Source organism: Danio aesculapii, chromosome 7, assembly GCF_903798145.1.
Source record: "Danio aesculapii chromosome 7, fDanAes4.1, whole genome shotgun sequence".
NCBI lineage: Eukaryota > Metazoa > Chordata > Actinopteri > Cypriniformes > Danionidae > Danio > Danio aesculapii.
The window spans coordinates 34,030,463-34,049,927 of record NC_079441.1 but is presented as its reverse complement, the minus strand read 5'-3'; the positions used below and the strand labels follow the sequence as shown (position 1 = coordinate 34,049,927).

At 34.3% G+C, this 19,465-nt stretch overlaps 1 protein-coding gene across 1 annotated transcript in view; it reads left to right on the top strand.

Moving 5' to 3' along the window:
• slc12a4 (solute carrier family 12 member 4) overlaps positions 1 to 19,465 on the top strand; it is a 35,366-nt gene that overhangs the window by 9,777 nt on the left and 6,124 nt on the right. The window contains exons 2-21 of the mRNA XM_056461772.1: positions 523 to 620; positions 1,309 to 1,440; positions 1,554 to 1,700; positions 2,857 to 2,911; positions 3,035 to 3,165; positions 3,262 to 3,503; positions 4,630 to 4,844; positions 5,041 to 5,205; positions 6,597 to 6,695; positions 6,798 to 6,855; positions 6,959 to 7,133; positions 8,176 to 8,294; positions 8,895 to 8,993; positions 9,434 to 9,553; positions 9,677 to 9,781; positions 11,160 to 11,328; positions 13,371 to 13,566; positions 13,665 to 13,834; positions 16,726 to 16,857; positions 16,964 to 17,071. Of these exons, the coding sequence (XP_056317747.1) occupies positions 523 to 620; positions 1,309 to 1,440; positions 1,554 to 1,700; positions 2,857 to 2,911; positions 3,035 to 3,165; positions 3,262 to 3,503; positions 4,630 to 4,844; positions 5,041 to 5,205; positions 6,597 to 6,695; positions 6,798 to 6,855; positions 6,959 to 7,133; positions 8,176 to 8,294; positions 8,895 to 8,993; positions 9,434 to 9,553; positions 9,677 to 9,781; positions 11,160 to 11,328; positions 13,371 to 13,566; positions 13,665 to 13,834; positions 16,726 to 16,857; positions 16,964 to 17,071 (2,735 nt within the window). The remainder of the gene's footprint in view (positions 1 to 522; positions 621 to 1,308; positions 1,441 to 1,553; positions 1,701 to 2,856; positions 2,912 to 3,034; positions 3,166 to 3,261; positions 3,504 to 4,629; positions 4,845 to 5,040; positions 5,206 to 6,596; positions 6,696 to 6,797; positions 6,856 to 6,958; positions 7,134 to 8,175; positions 8,295 to 8,894; positions 8,994 to 9,433; positions 9,554 to 9,676; positions 9,782 to 11,159; positions 11,329 to 13,370; positions 13,567 to 13,664; positions 13,835 to 16,725; positions 16,858 to 16,963; positions 17,072 to 19,465) is intronic.

Genomic DNA, 19,465 nt, shown 5'->3' with positions numbered 1-19,465 from the left:
CTATTTGATGGTTTTCTGTGGAGTCTAACGGTATTCACTTACAGAAATTGAATAATCAAAAAGCAAAAACATGCTTTTCTTATTTTGTTTTGTCTTGTTTAGAGTCTAAGTAAAAATATTGTTTAGTTTACACCGTCAGAAGAAATATGTGAAAATTAAGAGTTTTTATTTTTTACTTTTAAGGAAATTATCTGCCATTGCGGTAAGTAAAATAATCTTGTTTTCGCTTTGAAACGTAGATATTTGCACTAGAAACTATTAAGAAATGTTTTTTTTGCATAAATCATATAAATTTCATGTAATTCCAGTGGCTCCTGGTCAACTATAATTTAGACTCAGCATTGCATATCTTTGCAATGTGACTGTTGCGAATGCGCCCATCGCTATATCGATGCTGAAACAATATATTGTGCAGCCCTAGTGTATGAATGTCTGTATATGGACACAGTCATAGCCTTTAGAATATATAAGCAGTGCCTGTTCCCATTAAATTCACCAGGTATAATGCCTTCCCTCCTACAGGTCATGGTAATCATAAAGAAGACAGTCCCTTCCTCAGCAGTTCAGACTCTGCATCAAAGAGGAATGACTTCTACGACAAAAACCTGGCCCTGTTTGAGGTTCATTCTTAATCTCACAATCTTATCAACTTTCCCAAATTCATCAATGAAATGTTAGACAAAATGTGTAGAATACCATATGTTTTCCTATGTTTGGTTCTGAGGTGTACAGTCGCGGTCAGAATTATTAGCCCTCCTGTTAAATTTGAATTCTTTTATATTTTTTTCCCAATTTCTGTTTTACAAAGAAAAGATTTTTTAGCACATTTCTAAACATAATAGTTTTAATAACTGATTTGTAATAACTGATTTCTTTTATCTTTGCCATGATGACAGTACACAATATTTTACTAGATACTGTATTGTTCAAGATACTAGGATTCAGCTTAAAGTGCAATTTTAACTAGGTTAATTAGGTTAACTAGGCAAGGTAGGCTAGTTATTCAAGTTATTGTAAAACAATGGTTTGTTCTGTAGCTAAATGACAAAAAATATTGCTTAAAGGGGCTAATAATAATGACCTTAAAATGTTTAAAAAAAACATATAAAATATAGCCGGTATAAAACAATTAAGAAAAAATATTATAGAAAATACTGTGAAAAATCCTTTGCTCTGTTAAACATCAATTGGGAAATATTTGAAAAAGAAAATGACAATAACAACAATTTAATTAGTGATTAAATTAAATTAATAATATATTACATTATATTATAATTTTGACTTCAATTGTACTGTGCATTTCAATAGGAAGAACTGGACATCCGGCCGAAGGTCTCGTCTCTCCTCAGCCGCCTGGTCAATTATACAAACGTCACTCAGGGAGCCAAAGAACATGAAGAGGCAGAAAGTGCAGACGCGTCCAGAAGACAAGCACCCAAGGTAAGATAATATTATATCCATTAAAATCAAATAAGTTATATTTTCGCTGTAATTGAAGCACCTTTCAAAATTTGGCTCTGATATACTATTCTCTTCTGTGCTTTTTTCTTTAGTCTCCAAATATGGGCACGCTGATGGGAGTTTACCTGCCGTGTCTGCAGAACATATTTGGTGTGATTCTGTTCCTGCGTCTCACCTGGATAGTAGGAACAGCAGGTGTCGTCCAGTCCTTCCTCATTGTTCTCATGTGCTGTTCCTGCGTAAGTTGATGCAGACACACCCTCATATATACACCGTCAATGGATCAGGGCTCTTCCTGCTGTTTCAGCCACAGGATCAAACAGCCATTGCATTCATGCAACTTGCATTGGTAATAAACTATTCTGCAAAGCAATACATAGACATGTGGCATAATATAAAATATGGACATGATGTAATGACATATTACTCCACGTTAATTTACATACAGTACTGTCATATCACCTAATAGAAAATATGACTCAAATAATGTCAAATAATATGAATCAGATTAAATAGTAAAGCAGTAAAAATGTGCACAATTTATCATGAGGGTAAAACTAATTGCTAAATAGCCTCATGGTCTGTAGATTTAAAAAATGTAAAATATAGAAAAACTTATTGTAAGTTTGGTTATTAAAAGTCTAATATTTGGCTAGATTAAATCAGTTAGATTAAAGGAATTTAGTTCATTTATTAGATTAAGTTGCTACTTTTACTAAAAAAAGGCAGATAAAAGTGCCTAATCCTCAAATGCAGTGGTTATTGATTAGTAAGGAATGCAGTACAGCTGTGGCAGGACCAGAAGTTTTAAATACAGTGGATTTTGTTGAAAGTGGATCTGAAACTATCATCTGTTACTGATCTTTTTACAATAGATGAGATCAAAATACTGTCTCATTTCACTGCCTCAAGTCACCAGTCTGTGTGTGCCAATGGCAGCCTGGCTCTCTTTTAATAGGGAAAGTTCCCCCCCCCCAAAAAATTATTATTTACTTACCCCCAAGTGCTACCAAACCTTTATTTGTACACAAAAGAAGATATTTGTGAAGAATGTGAGAAACCGGTGACTTCCATAGTGGGAAAAACTAATACTATGAATGAATGGGCTCCAATTTAACTTGTAACTTGTAAAAATAACTTCTGTGTTACTCAATAAAAGATATTCAAACAGGTTTATGACAAGTGAAGGGTTAGTAAATGATGAAGTTTTGGGTGAACTATCCCTTTAAGAAAATGCTGCTTGATCAAAAGGACAATATATAACAAAGTGTTATTGTTATTATTAATGTTTAACTGTATGATTTGACTTCTTATGTATTACAACTTCTGTATGATTAATTTCTTTTTCGTTTTATTGTCTTATTTGTTTTATTATCTATATTTTATTTTTAACAGACAATGTTGACCGCAATCTCGATGAGTGCCATAGCCACCAATGGTGTAGTTCCAGGTAATTTGAAATGTTTATACTAACGGCCACCAGGACAACTGGAAATAGTTATTCTTCTGAATGGATAATTCCTATAAAATTAACATAACTGTAGTTATTTATTTGTTTACTTTTTCCTTTCAGCTGGTGGGGCTTATTTTATGATCTCTCGCTCTCTGGGCCCTGAGTTTGGTGGTGCGGTTGGTCTCTGTTTTTATTTAGGCACAACCTTCGCTGCTGCCATGTACATATTGGGAGCAATTGAAATATTTCTGGTCAGTCTCTTTTTATTATGATCACACAAATAATGATCCAGACTCAAAGCAACCCAGATCTGACAATAAAAATTTCTCAACTCTTATTTTCCACAGAAATATCTGATTCCTCAGGCTGCCATATTCCATCCAGCAGATATTCACGCAGGAAATGGCGCAATGCTTAATAACATGCGGGTTTATGGCACAATATGTTTAAGCCTCATGGCTGTGGTTGTTTTTGTGGGGGTCAAATATGTCAACAAATTAGCCTCGCTGTTCCTAGCCTGTGTCATAATCTCCATTGTTTCTATCTACGCTGGAGCAGTCAAGTCCATCTTCCACCCTCCTGAGTTTCCGTAAGTCTTTCTCTAATACTTTGATAGTCCACTCCATCATCATCATCATCATAATTGCGAAACCAACATCACTACTTGCTATACACTTTTATACACATATACACTTATTTAACAACACACTTTACATGCCAATTTGCACATAACAGCTGCACATATAACGTTGTATATATAGTAATAAACATGTACATACACTTGTCAATCTGTATATTTGCACTCACTACTTACTTCTATTTTTTAAAACATATTTATTATCTGTTTTTTGTCCTGTCTCTGTAATGCTGTTGCACTGTAGAAGCTCTGTCACGAAAACAAATTCCTAGTATGTGTGAACATACCTGGCAATAAAGCTCTTTCTGATTCTGATTCTGATCTTCAACTGCTTATCTGCTCCACACAAACTTAAATATTTGGATTAATATTGGGACATTTCAAAATTCTCTTTTTTTATGATATTTTCATTTACTTATTTTTTGGGATATACTATAAAGACATGATAGACATTAGTCAGGGTGGCTTTATTATTTATTTTTGAAAATGTATTGAATCAATGGATTAAATTGTTATTTCAAATACCATTTGATCAGCTGAAGTCTTTAAACATGTCTTTTAATTAAATTATAAAACTGTGTGTTGTGTAAATTGTGATGTTTGATCCTTATACATTATGTGCCATATGCCTCTTACCCTTGATAAAATCCAAATTGCTATGGGTCCCTCATAGACTCATCAGACTTGTGTTTCCTCTGCCAACAGTACCTTTGGTATGCGTAGTGGTCGATGGACAGTTGAGATTGATGACGTCAATATCACTTGGGGAAAAAAAGCCATTTGGGCTGTACATGTATCTTTTTTTATCATTAATTCAATTCTAAATAAAAAAGAGCAGCAAGTCTAGCTCCACTCTTTTGGTACCATACTGTACTGTACCAAACCACACCAAAATGGTTCAAAAAGTGGTACAGTACGGTTCGCCATTTTGTACTTGACAGTAAAAACAGAAATAAGAACCGAAACACAGCACTCAGTGGAAACAAGCCAACAGTAACATTGCTTTTCAGTGACATATATACTGTATATATTTTAAATATATAATTATATCATTATTTTCATTCTTTCAATTCCATAGGATCTGCATGTTAGGAAACCGGACATTGGTTCGTGATTTGTTTGATGTTTGTGAGAAGACGGTAGTTGTCGGTAATGAAACAGTCCCCAGCAAGTTGTGGAAGAACTTCTGCAGCTCTGAAAACATCAGCAGTGCTCACTGCGATGAGTACTTTTTCCACAACAATGTTACAGAGATTAAGGGAATTCCTGGGCTGGCCAGTGGCATCATTAAAGGTAAGGTTACACTCAATTTGTCCAGCATGTCATAAAGAGCAGATTAGAGAATTACACAGTACTAAAAGCATAATACAGTTACTTCTCTGGCCAATTCCTAATTATTACACATAATATGTGGCTTTGATTTATTGATTCATAAATTTTTTGATTAATTGATTTATTAATTTAAGAATTTGTTTGTGTATTTGTTCAGAAAACATGTGGGGGGATTACATGGAGAAAGGGCAGATTTTAGAGAAGGCAAAACTACCCTCTGTTGATGTCCACGGTTCCATGGAGACCTTTGGCTTCTACGTGTCTGCTGACATCGCAACATCCTTCACCCTTTTAGTGGGGATATTTTTTCCTTCTGCCACAGGTAAAACTCATCTGCCCACTTTGATTTTGGTATATATGTAGTACATGGGTTAAATATTAGGCATTTTCAGCTCTAAGAAGGGACACACAAACAAAACTGATGTTATGCAACTGTCGGACTTTGACCGTTTTGGTCATGAAATCTTTTTCAGTCTAATCAAAAGAAAACATCCAAAATACACCTTTAAGTGTTTATTTCATTGCACTTTTTGATTTGTGGCTGAACATTCAATTGCAGTACCAATTTTTACAGGCTGTTTTCTCAAAAGAAGTATTTTTAAATCTCCACCTCTGCAGCACACCACACAGTTTTATTCATATCTATATTCTAAAGTTTTTACAGAGGGAGGTTTTTAATTAGCCCGATTACATTCACAACATTTTACTGTAGCATTTTTTCTGAATTATGCAGTGAAAAGATGAGATTCCCCAAAACTTCATTGTAAAAATCTTTGACTAATATGTTGAAACATAGTTCATAGAACAGTTCGGGAAGGAAGGAACCAAATGTAGAGTTAACGGGGCTTATTGACAGACAGAAGTAAGGTAAACAAACAGTAACAGGGCGAGGACAGTAGGTTGTGCAGGAGAGCCCCCAAGTGGTTCCAATGGCAGCCACAGTTGACAGCAGGCTGGGAGACCCTTTACATTTCTGGATATCTCAGCAGCGAAAGTCATCAATGTTGTGTAAACTTATCGATCAGTGAATGGGAGAGTACCACAAAATAATTTAAGAACCAATAGAGACAAGACAAACACAGAAAACACACAAAGACAGACAAGGAGAGAAATTAAAAGCAATACAATAAACTTAAAGAGATAAATAACAATCTTTTAAAATTGTAGATTATTATAGAAAGCTAAATGAAATAAAAATCAAAAAAGACATGAGGGTAGAGAGCCAAATATAAAGGCAGGAAAGCACACAAGAACCAGGTGAAGACAGTTACTCTAACAAGGACTGAATGAGGGCAAGGGGGTGTGGTAAACGGAAACAATGCGTTAGGAACAAAGGAACACAAACACAAACAAAGACTGAGCCATATGTGCTCAGACACAAGACAAGCATAGACACATAAAACATAGACAACACAGACAGAACATTTACAGCAGAACCATGACAATATATGTATATGTACCTTAAGTAAAACCAAATGATTAATAATCTGATTAATATCGCTACATATAGTCCTTTTTAGCTAAAAGAAGAAAAAAATAAGCATCTCGTTTGAAATTTCTGTTTGACTCCTCCCTTGACCGCAAATGACAGAATGCAGTCACCAATCTGCTAAGGGGCATTTGATGTAGAGCTCATCTTTTTCATTATATCTGTTAGTTCACACTTGAAATGTATTAATTTAGTCTGTTTTTCCCTCTCGGTTTCTAAAACAGGAATTATGGCAGGATCGAACAGATCTGGAGATCTAAGAGATGCACAGAAGTCTATACCAATTGGGACAATTCTGGCCATAACAACGACCTCTCTCGTCTGTATCCTTTATTGCTTTTAGTACTTACATTACATTTAAAACAATACCCATTGCTCTTATCAGCAGATAGCTTTTTTTGTGACTTCCTTGACTCATCTGACAGATTTTAGCTCTGTGGTTCTGTTCGGGGCCTGTATTGAGGGTGTGGTGCTCAGAGATAAGTCAGTCATTGTCTACAGAGTATAAAAAAACAGCAAAACATTTCATTAGATGGAAACAAACACGTTATGTCCAATACGTTCTTGTGTATGTTTTGTACTGTAGATTTGGAGATGCAGTGAGTAAAAACCTGGTGGTTGGCACACTGTCCTGGCCCTCACCTTGGGTCATTGTGATTGGTTCCTTCTTCTCCACTGTGGGAGCAGGTCTTCAGTCCCTGACCGGAGCTCCTCGTCTACTGCAAGCCATCGCTAAAGATAACATCATTCCTTTTCTAAGAGTAAGACATCTGCTGATTTATGATCAATAAATATTTATGTATTTATTCATTCCCCATCATTTTCACAATGGCAATTTATTAATTGCAATTTACTCGCCAGTTGGTCAGAATTTTTTATAGCAATGATTGCATACAAAGAACAGTTTAGCGTGATTATAAAGTCACAAAGACATCATCGTAACTAAAAAATGTGATCTGATAATAATAATAATAATAATAATAATAATAATAATAATAATAATAATGATGATGATGATGATGATGATGGTGATGATGATAATAATGATAATAATAATAATAATAATTATGATAATAGTAATGATAATAATAATAATAATAATAATAATAATAATAATAATAATAAAAATGATGATGATGATGATGATGATGATGATGATGAAAGTAATAATAATATGCAATTAGATGTGTTTCCCATAGAGGGGCACTGATGTGGTAATTTTGTCAGTTACTGACTTATAAGACATATGACAATAAGATGATAATAATTATGTAGGTTGATAGATATAGATATTGGTATTTTGTCTGAGCCAGAATACACAGAATATATACACACAAACTCTCACAGTGCTGACATCTTGTCTTTTCGGAAGCATTAAAACTCTCCAGTGTTTGTGTCTGTTGATTTTGACATGTCATGACATATAAAAGATACCAGCACTGGTTATTTCTGTAATAATGCATGTACTATTTAATAGTTCGTTAAATAAATAAACACAATATGGCAGGACAAGTGTGACAAAGTGTTAGTTTCATGTCCTTGTGTTTAATTTCATGTCCCTCATATTAACATAATACCACATAATACCAATTTTACATGTTAAAACAACAGGCAGAGGAGTTGGAAAATTTTCAAAGAGATGGAAATGTAATTTTCACTTCCTTTTCTGGGCTGGAAAACCACAAAAGCCATCATAGCATGCATTTGCATGTCATATGTAAAATGTTGTTCCTAAAATGTAAATATGTGATGCTTACAGCTGACTGCTTTTCCATCTCTGTTTATGTGTTTGCACATGCACAGGTCTTTGGACATGGTAAAGCTAACGGAGAACCTACATGGGCTCTGCTGCTGACGGGACTCATAGCAGAGCTTGGCATCCTCATTGCATCACTGGATATGGTCGCTCCTATTCTCTCCATGTGAGGATAGACTGCAAATATACACACGCTGAATCATTCCAATTTACTAATAAAATACATTTTAATTTGCATATAAAGTTTACATTTTTACGTTCATTTGTAATTTATTATTTTACATTATTTTTCACATTGAACCTGAACCAGTGCATTTTATTTTGGGTTTAATAATTATCTGGTTCATTTAATGGAGATTTGCATTTACGTATTTAGCAGGCGTATTTATTCAAAGCAACTTACATTGAATTCAAGCCTCACATTTTACATTTTATGATGCTATTTTGCTTTTCCTTGGATCCAGATCTTGAACTTTGGCATAGCTACTGGAATACTGTATGCACTACAGGAAGTGTAGCTTACATTGAAGTGCATTTTGAATGGCAAATACAGCAGATTCTGTTGATAAAATTAAAGATGGAGCACTTTATAGGTGTAATTTTGAGCTCAAGCTATCAACAGCAACCATATTTATATGCAAAATATTTACCACCCAACCACATCGGTATCAGTTCCTTTATGTCAAAATGTTATTATTTGTACCTTGCATGTTTTAAAGGTCACTTATTTTAATAGGTATATACTGTATGCTTGTTCACTTGACAGGTTTTTCCTGATGTGTTATCTATTTGTAAACTTGGCATGTGCAGTACAAACACTATTAAGGACACCAAACTGGAGACCACGGTTCAGATATTACCATTGGTATGTGTACATTTCATTCATTTGATCTTACTTATGGAAATTCTTCTCTTGTAGTCACATTTGAATTTAGGTCAAACTGTCTCAAACTCAAAATTCACATCCCTTGATTTCCACTTTTCACTTCCAGCCATTGTTTACAAATGAACTTTATTAAAGGAACAGTTCACACAAAAATTAAATCTTTATTAAACACAAAAGAAAGTAAAAAGTTGAAGACTTGTAACCATTGACATCCTTGGTAGAGTAAAAACATACTATGGATGTCAAAGGTTACAGGTTTCTAACATTCTTCAAAATATCTTCTTTTGAGTTCAACCAAACAAAAGTAAATGTCAATGAATAATTAAATGTAAATTTTTGACTGTACTATCCCTTTAAAACAATTTCTGCTATTGTAACAATCATGCAGTCTTTTCTGATATGTTGTCTTTCTCTCTCAGGGCTCTGTCTTTCCTTGGAATGAGTATGTGTTTAGCCCTTATGTTCATTTCCTCTTGGTACTATGCCATTGTAGCAATGGGCATTGCCGGAATGATCTACAAGTACATTGAGTATCAGGGGTGAGTGCTTCTTAATCGCACCCATTAAATTGATAAAAATCACTGGAAAGCACTTGAAGATGAATTGCAGCTGCACACATTTGATGTCCAAATCTCTGCTTGGTGTATTTTCTTGTGTTTTAGAGCAGAGAAGGAATGGGGTGATGGAATCCGTGGTTTGTCTTTGAGCGCCGCCCGTTACTCTCTGCTTCGCCTGGAGGCTGGACCACCCCACACCAAAAACTGGAGGTTGTGTCTTAGTTTGACAACTGTGTTTGTGTTCCAGTGTAAAATAATTCTTACAAAAAAAACTAGAAATATACAGAGTGTCACTGCAGTAAAATTGAACTTAAATATCACGCTTGGCCATTATCCAAAACTTTTGAAAATGAATTTGATAATGACTGGGGAACACCTTCAAAGTTGTTTGAGAAGCTGGAGGATGTTTGCGCTGATATTACCATATACAGTAGTAATTGCATTACCATTATGAACTTAATGCAGCCTGCATCAAAAATTCAGTAAAAATAATAATACTGTGAATTATTATTATTATTAATAATATTAGGATTGACAGCAACTGTAGAATAATATCTTAATATATTTTACAGTCTAATTTATTCCTGTGCTGGAACATTTCTAAGATTTTTTGTAACACATGATCCAATATTGCGATTTGGTGATCGTAAAACATTTTTAATCATTCATTCATTCATTCATTCATTTTCCTTCGGCTTAGTACCTTTATTCATCAGGTATTGCCACAGCGGAATGAACCGCCAACTTATCCAGCATATATTTTACACAGCAGATGCCCTTCCAGCTGCAGCCCAGTACTGGGAAATATCCATACACTCACATGCACACACATACACTATGGCTAATTTAGTTTATTCAATTCACCTATAGCGCATGTCTGGGCTGTGAACACGCGAACACCCACATGAACATGGGGAGAACATGCAAACTCTACACAGAAATCCCAACTGGCCCAGCCGGGACTCGAACCAGCGATTTTCTTGCTGTGAGGCAGAATCAAAGTCCTGTGGAATCAAATCTTTTTTTTTTTTTTTGGTGAATTTTTAAAGATTTATGTATTTATTTAATAAACTGTTACATTCACATTTACATACTGTACATTTATTAATTAGCTTATGCTTTTATCCAAGGCGACTTACAAATGAAGATAAAAGCAGCACTTGAAATCACCAGAGAGCAGCACAATATAGATAAATCTAAGTTAGTTTTGCAGCTTTTTTAAATACATAAATACACTTATTTATACATACATACACACACACACACACACGCACACACACACACACACACACACACACACACACATATATGCCTGTACATAAACACACAGAGAGTGTGTCTTCTACAGTAGGTTTGTCAAGCCTACTCACCTGCATAAAGTACGCTCAGAATTGCTAAATGTTTTCCCAGAACATGGAGTGTTTATAATAAAGTGTCTGTTAGCACTTATTTTGGATTAAAACTTTTGTAACATTATAAATGAAATCACAGTCACTTTTAATGCTCCATGTAGACATAATGCATCACAGTTCTAATTTTATATATACTTTTGCCCCACAATGAGATTAAACTCGAATCTTGTTAATAGGCCTCAGCTGCTGGTTCTGCTGAAATTGGATGAGGATCTGCATGTAAAATATCCCAGAATGCTGACCTTTGCCTCACAGCTGAAGGCAGGTAAAGGCCTCACCATTGTAGGATCTGTGATTCAGGGAAACTTCCTGGAATGCTATGGGGAAACACAAGCCTCAGAACAGGTAAGGAATTTTCCTGATTTACGTGGGCTTGTTGCATCGCCACGATTTCATAACCTGCAGCCATATCCTGGATTTGCAATCAAAATCAGATCCTCTGGTGTTGTAGTTCTTATACTGTAGCTGTTCATATGGATATATAGAGTCCATCAGATCTTAAACCAGAAAGTAATAAATATGAATAAATACATATTGTGGCATGAAATACTTCCTCATATTATATGTATGTATATATATATATATATATATATATATATGTATATATGTGTGTGTATATATATATATATATATATATATATATATATATATATATATATATATATATATATATATATATATATATATATAATTATTATTATTATTATTTTATTCGATTAATTTAATATTTATAATGAACCAGAATGGGGTTTTACTAGAAAGAACCTCCTGTAAGGCAACATCATTGGAAGCTATATTGAATTGTCCAATAAAAGTTGAATCAAAAATTTATAATGTAAATTTTGTGATAAATAACTCACTTAAGAATAGAAAAAAGATTAAATTATTTCTCGGCCTCCCAAATACTTATTTGACCTGCCCAATAATTTCAAGCCATGCCTTTATTCCTGAAACTCAAGACAACACATTTTCACATTGGGAAGAAAAAGTATTAGTACATATAAGAGTCTTATATGTTGATAATAAATTTGGCTCATTTAGTCAGTTAAAATCAAAATATGATCTTAAATATTACATGATCTTCCATATTACATGAATTTACAAATAAGGGTTTTTTCTAGGAAAATTTTTCCTGGTTTTGAAAATATAACCATACACTAGACACCTGAAAATATAACAAAACACAACCTAAAAGAAAATAGGTACTGTCTCTTTTTTGTTACTTATTATTATAAAGTTAATTCAAACACCAAAATTAGAAAAGAGTGGGAGAAGGAGCTTAATACAGAGATATCAGATGAGCCATGAAAAGATTATCTTTCCAAAATTCATGGTTGTTCTTTCAACGCGAGACACAGACTGGCTCAATTTAAGGTTACCCACAGACTTCATTATTCTAAAGTAAAATTACATAAGATTTTCCCAAATGTATCCTTATTGTGCAACAAATGTAAAAACTTTGAAGGTACACTGACTCACTCATTCTGGTCATGCCATAAAATTAGTTCATTTTGGCAGAACGCTTTTAATTTTATATCTGAAATATGTATGATTGATCTGTCACCAGAGCCAAAATTGGGCATTTTTGGAGACACCTCAGAAACGGGAGATAAATATATATCACAGGAAGTATCTTTGTGTATGATATTAGCAAAGAAAATAATTTTACAAAATTGGAAGTCAGATCATGTGCCTGTCTTTAAAACCTGGATTAGAAGCTTAAGTTATGTGTTGCCCATGGAAGAAATGCAATAAGGTATAGCAAACAAACTAAATATAAGTTTTAAGATCTGGAACCCAATTAGGTTTTACATCAGTAAATCTGACTTGTAACTCATAATAGGCGGGATTGGTTTGGCATACCCTTTTTTTTTTACTTGTACTTTCTGGGTGATACTGTATTATGTTTGTGTATTGTGAAATTGCCTTTGCACGCCCTTTTTCTGTTTATGTTACCGTTTATTTTTTTATGCTAAAAACAAAACAAAATAAATGTTAAAAAACACACACACGCACGCACGCACGCACATACACACACACACACACACACACACACACACACACACACACACATATATATATATATATATATATATATATATATATATATAATGAAGTATACTCACTCAGGAAATTGTTTAATATAGGATTTTGCCAAAAATATTTAGAATTAAAAATGAACATTTTAATTGCTCTGTTTTTTTATTTATTAACTTTGTATTATTGTTATTTGTTATTGCTATCCTGATAGCCTTTAATGCCAGCATGGCATTGAAATAAACAATTAACTAACTGTCTTATTTCACCTGAGAAGAAGCCACATTTGTATATTAAAGTGGAAACAGTGGATACTGATATTACATTGTGTTTTATGTTTGTGCTATCAGGCGATCAAGAACATGATGGAGATCGAGCGGGTGAAGGGCTTCTGTCAGGTGGTGGTTGCCTCTAAAGTCAGAGAAGGGATTGCGCACCTCATCCAGTCCTGTGGTCTGGGAGGCATGAAGCACAATACGGTTGTTATGGGCTGGCCATATGGCTGGAGACAGAGTGAAGACCCACGGGCTTGGAAAACCTTTATTAGTGAGAGCAAGATTTATTGGAAATATGTGTGCTTGTAATCATCTGTGAACAAACATTTTCCTGAGAAAGGCTGATGTTAATCTATTCCCCTTTCACAGATACAGTCCGCTGTACCACAGCTGCACACCTGGCTCTGATGGTACCAAAGAATGTGTCATTCTATCCCAGCAATCACGAGCGCTTCACTGATGGATATATTGATGTCTGGTGGATTGTGCATGACGGTGGAATGCTCATGCTTTTGCCTTTCCTTCTCAAACAACACAAGGTAAAAAACAGTGTGATTTAAAATAAGCCATTTAACCAATATTATATAAATTATAATGATTTATAAATTAAATCAAATTAAATTATATGTAATATAAATTAATAAAATATAAACACCTTTATTTTAAAGTGGAAATGAAGAGCACAAGGGTTCAAGGGGTAGTTCACACAAAAATGAATTCACTATTTACTCAGCCTTAAGTGGTTCTAAATCTCTGAGTTTCTTTCTTCTTTTGAACACAAAGCAAGATATTTTGAAGAAAGCTGAAAACAGGTAATCATTGGATTCCATAGTAGAACAAATGAATAGCGTGGAAGTCAATAGTTAGAGGTTTTCAGCATTTTTCTAAATATCTTCCTTTGAGTTCAAAAGAAGAAAGAAACTTAAACGGGTTTTTAAAAAGTAAAGGATGAGTAAATGATGACAGAATGTTAATTTTTTGAGTGAACTATCCCTTTAGGGGTTATTCCTTACATTTATAATGTTGATTTGTTTTATATGGGGCTTGGCTGTTAACGGTACTTGTGTGTTTTGTGAATGTCTCTATAAGGATTTAGATTCTTAAGTAACATGTCGATCCCACACTCTCTGGCTCAGTCTGCCTGCAGCAGTAGCCACACCTCATACCCTTATTATTGGTTGAGCTGGAAAGTGATTGACAGTTTTCAGTGAACCACTGCCAATGCTTAGATGGTGCCAAGAAGCTTTGTGCAAACTAGTGAAAACTATCACTGTCAATGAACAGAAGACAGAGGAATTTATCACAAATATGTACATATATGTATATGTGTTTTTTAAAAGACTTTTTTACCAGTGCAGGATAATTTGTATCTTTCTATTGATCAAAGAATCCTACAAAATGACTTGTCAAAGATTATAGATGATGATCATAATTGATAATAAACATTTCTTGAACAGTAAATCTGCATATTATAATGATTTCAAAAGAATCATATGACTGGAGTAATTGTGTTCAAATCAGCTTACAGTTTTTCTTAGTTGTTTACACACAATTACAGACACAATGACTACAACATGTAACTGATGCACCAACCCCCTGAACCAATTCTGCTAAACTACAAGCACAATTCCGGCTTTACACTCAAATTGCAGGTTTAAAACACACTTTTTTCAAAACACTACACACAATTCTCTGCATTTGGCACAATTTTCATGCAGAAAATCTCTTGTTTTCACAAGCAACACCCTGTCATTCAAAATCGTAAAGTCATTTGCCCTACTTTGCATACTAACTCATCAAATAGGTAAACACCTGTCTCATATAGTTGCAATTTAGAAATCTGCTTCATAACTGGTTCACTGCCCACCCATGTTTTTAGTTGCTTATCTCCCTCCATATTCTCCATTCCTCAATCCTATTGGATATAAAGTGTATGACCGAAATCCACACACACACATGTATACCCCTTCTCCAAGTCGTAGCAGTTGATGCTTTTCATGGCTGGATTCGGCATGCAAGGTGACATTTCCCACACTGCTTGGCCAGACCAAAACAGAAAAGAGGATGCAGTATAGCTGTTTTTGTTGTTGTTGTTTTTTACTGTAACTGTATTCAGTAAATACTTCTGTTGATGCCATATGTAGACCACATTATGTGCAACTTTGTGTTGGTTGGGATGAACACTGTGTACGCTGTTTTTGAGGGAAAAATACAGTAAAATATATTTGGTACCGTGTATTTGTATGTTTTGTTTAAAAACAATATTCTGAAATATTATACAATGTGTAACAATTATGTAGGCCTGTTTACTGTATGTAGTAAGCGTAACACTGAACAAAAAAGGCTTACAGTAAGTCATTATGATAAATGGAGAAGAAGTGGTCATAATGTTTTACATTAAGCACATCAGTGATCAACTGGTTCTTATAAATGGCTATTCATGTGATGGTTTGTGTGTGTCATTTGAAAACAAAATACCATTTTGAAAAGAAATTACATTGTTTTGAACGTAAAGTTCGATTTTGCAGGAGAATTCAAGGGCTTTGCCAAATGTGTGTGTGTTTTTTGATTTGTGTGTTCTGACAATTTGAGACATGCTTTCAGAAAATGTAAACAATTAGGAAAGACTGTAAAAACCACAGAGTGAAGTTTCATATACTAATTTCGAGAGGAGCACGTGAGATGATTGAGCACGTCTGGCCACTCATCTGTAATCAGTAATAATCCAATCAGAGTGAGCCTAGTTTACTATAAACGGATCGTTTTCTCCCTACTGCTTCTATCTTCATTTGGAAGAATCCCCCCTTCCACCCCATCTCCTCCTTTTCCTCCCTTTTCTAAAGGGAGAGCTCTCGAGACCTACCTGATCTCGGATCTCCTGATATGCTTATCGACCAGGCGGGAGCCCTGGGCTCAAATATCTCCGAGCTCAGGGTTCTCTCCCGGGACAGCATGCCAAACCTGCTTTATACGCCAAGCATATCTAAGTGGGAACTCTTGAAAATACATTTGGGCCACATTTTATTTTAGGGTACAATTCTTGCTATTAACAAACCATTAATTAAAACTCAATAAAGTACTGATTTGCTGCTTATTAATAGTTATTAAGGTTGTAGTTGGGTTTTGGTGTGGGGTAGGATTAGGGAATGTAGAACATGATCATGCAGAATATGTCTACAAACTACAAATAAAACATCCGATATCTTAATAATCAGCAGGCTATTAAACAACCATTTAATAGTGAGAATTGATCCCTATACTAAATTTTTACATAGATTTGATAATTTATTAATATAGAAAAGTTGTCTTAAATCTTTTTATTTTGCTATATTTTGTATTAAATTAATAAAAGCCTGGTCAGCACTATAAAAACTATAAAAAATCTTATGGTTCTACATCTTTTGACTATATTGGTTTTCTTGTCGTTCAGGTGTGGCGTAAATGTAAGATGCGAATCTTCACTGTGGCTCAAATGGATGATAACAGTATTCAGATGAAGAAGGATCTGGCAACCTTCCTGTACCAGCTCAGATTAGAAGCAGAAGTGGAAGTTGTTGAGATGGTAAAACGATACACTATTTTACTACTTATACTTCACATATCCCAGCCCATCACAAAAAATGTATACGCCATTATAATTTCATTCTGTCAAATGTTGTTATTCGTAGCACGACAGCGACATCTCAGCATATACGTATGAGCGGACACTGATGATGGAGCAGAGGTCACAGATGCTGAAACAAATGAGGCTCTCCAGTGCAGAGAGAGACAGAGAGGTACAGCAGTATTCACTCATTCAAATCATATAAACTGTCCTACTTTTAATTTTTAGATATTGTGAAAATACAGGTCATTCACTAATCAAGCAAGTTTGCGCACGACATCAGCATGTGTACAGATAAATCACCAAAGCTGTGTTAAAGTTTAAGCTGTGAGGTTTCTCTGAATAACAACGCCATTTACGTACAGTTCTATAATCTTGGGTGTGTGTTCATATATTGTGTTTGAACTGGTTTTGTTTTTCGTGAGTGGAAGACATGGCATTGCTCAAAAATCAGGCAAGAGTCATGTGCTTGATGAGTGAGGAAAGGCTGAAAGGGAAGCTTACATGTATCTGGACATCATGTGTGCGTGGTTGATTAGTCATGCAAATGAATAGACATGATTAGTCATGCAAATGACTTATATTTAAAATACTCCACTATGACATACAAATATGAACATATTCATGTGTGTAACTTTATTATGAATTAGGTGGGGAAGTTTGCCTGTGCGCATGAACACAAAATATTAGTCCACATAATTAATAGTGAATGAAGTTGTTTTTGGATATGAATTTAAATGAATAAAATACTGTATTTTGCTGTTCTAAAAATATGTGTAAATGTTAACAGATGTCCTGTGTTGTTTTAGTGCTCAAATTCTCTTAAACTGGGCTACAGTCAGCTTCATCTCTTTAATTCAAACTCATTGGAAGCCTTTTGTTTTTTATTTTGAACACGCTGATAGAATTATGTCTTCCTAGTGAATAAGCACTTTTGTATTATTATTATGGTGTCTTAAAATCATATTTGAAAGCATTTTGAGTGCAGGATTTTGTGCTTTTTACTTCAATCAATGAGAATGTATGTATTTACAGTATAATGTGATGTTGCATACTGTTTGCAGTGTTTGACTTGACTGTCAATGCTTTTTTGTTGTTGACTAAATGCATTTTGACATCCAAACTACCACAAAAATGGACAAAATATTTTTATCTTTTTTTATTTTTATTTTTACTTTGATCCAAATTCTTGATTGTAAATTTTTTTATACCGTACACAAATGAATGCCGCAGCACTAAGGACAATTGCCATATAGTCAAATATGCTGATGACACAGTTTTTTATCCTTGTTTTTTAAGTTGCACAAAGAAGCTGATTTACAACTGAACATCACAAAATGAAAGAGATGGTAATTGATTTTCGAAAAAAATGTCTCAGAGATGAAACCATTGTATTTCAACGGAGAACAAGTTAGGTAGTTAGTTAATTAGTTAACTTTATTTGTCCCAGTAGGGAAATTTCATTTGCAGCATACACTCACAGAGACCTCTGACTTCCAGTCTACTGCCCATCAACTGCTACTGAGGGAGCACGAATAAAAAAACTTAATTGCTTAATTTATAATTTTGTCCTGTTTCTTACACATCTGGAAATTATGTCCTATTTCTTGCCTCTTCTGGGCCTCAGAAGCATTTCCATACCAACAGATCACACAAAATGTTGCAATACTTTCAATAAAAGCACTATAAAACATGATCAACAATGTGTTGTCAACTTTAAAAGACAGTAATTTCTCTAGAAGTACATTCTAAGTTGAGGCTTTTTTTTGTTGAGGCACAGTCAGTCCATACATCCAGTTTATGTATGTCCATACATACAGTTTATTGTCAAACATCACACCTAAATATTTATAGTTTGTTACTAACTGAATTTGCTCCCCATTAATTATTGTGGGATGAGTTTTGCTTTGTGCTTTCTCTCTAAAATCAATAACCATCTCCTTGGATACAGGTCTAGGATACAGGAATATAAATATCCAGGCACAATCTTTGATACCACATTAAAATTCCAGCAGAACTCAGAAGCTGTTACTAAGAAAGTGCATCAGAGAATGTATGTTCTTAGGACACTGAACTCTTTCTGTGTAGAAAAATATATACTAAGAACTTTTATACTACCTATTTTGAGATGAAGCTTGTCTTTTTTATGCTGGTTCTCCTCGCTTTCCGACAAAAAGCGCCTTCAAAACTTAGTCAAGACTTGCTCCAAGATTATTGGTTTGGCTCTGCGGAGTCTAGCAGAGTTACATGAACAGCAAATGATAAGGAAAATTCAAAGTGTGATAGGAGATGATTCCCAGCCTCTGAAGCCTTTTTTTTTTATTATTGCCCTCTGAAAGAAGGTTTAGATGCACTAAATACTCTTCTAATAAATAAAAATTCACCTTTATTCCCGAGGCAATAAGGCTTTATAACCTCACATTTTAGCAAGTTTAAAAAAAAAAGTTAATCTATTGGTCTTTTCTTATTACTGGTTATTTTTTTGTGCTATTTATGAAGTAGTTATTTTTTTTATATATATATTGTTTGTGAGTGATTTGTCTATTTATGTGTTTGTTGTATCATG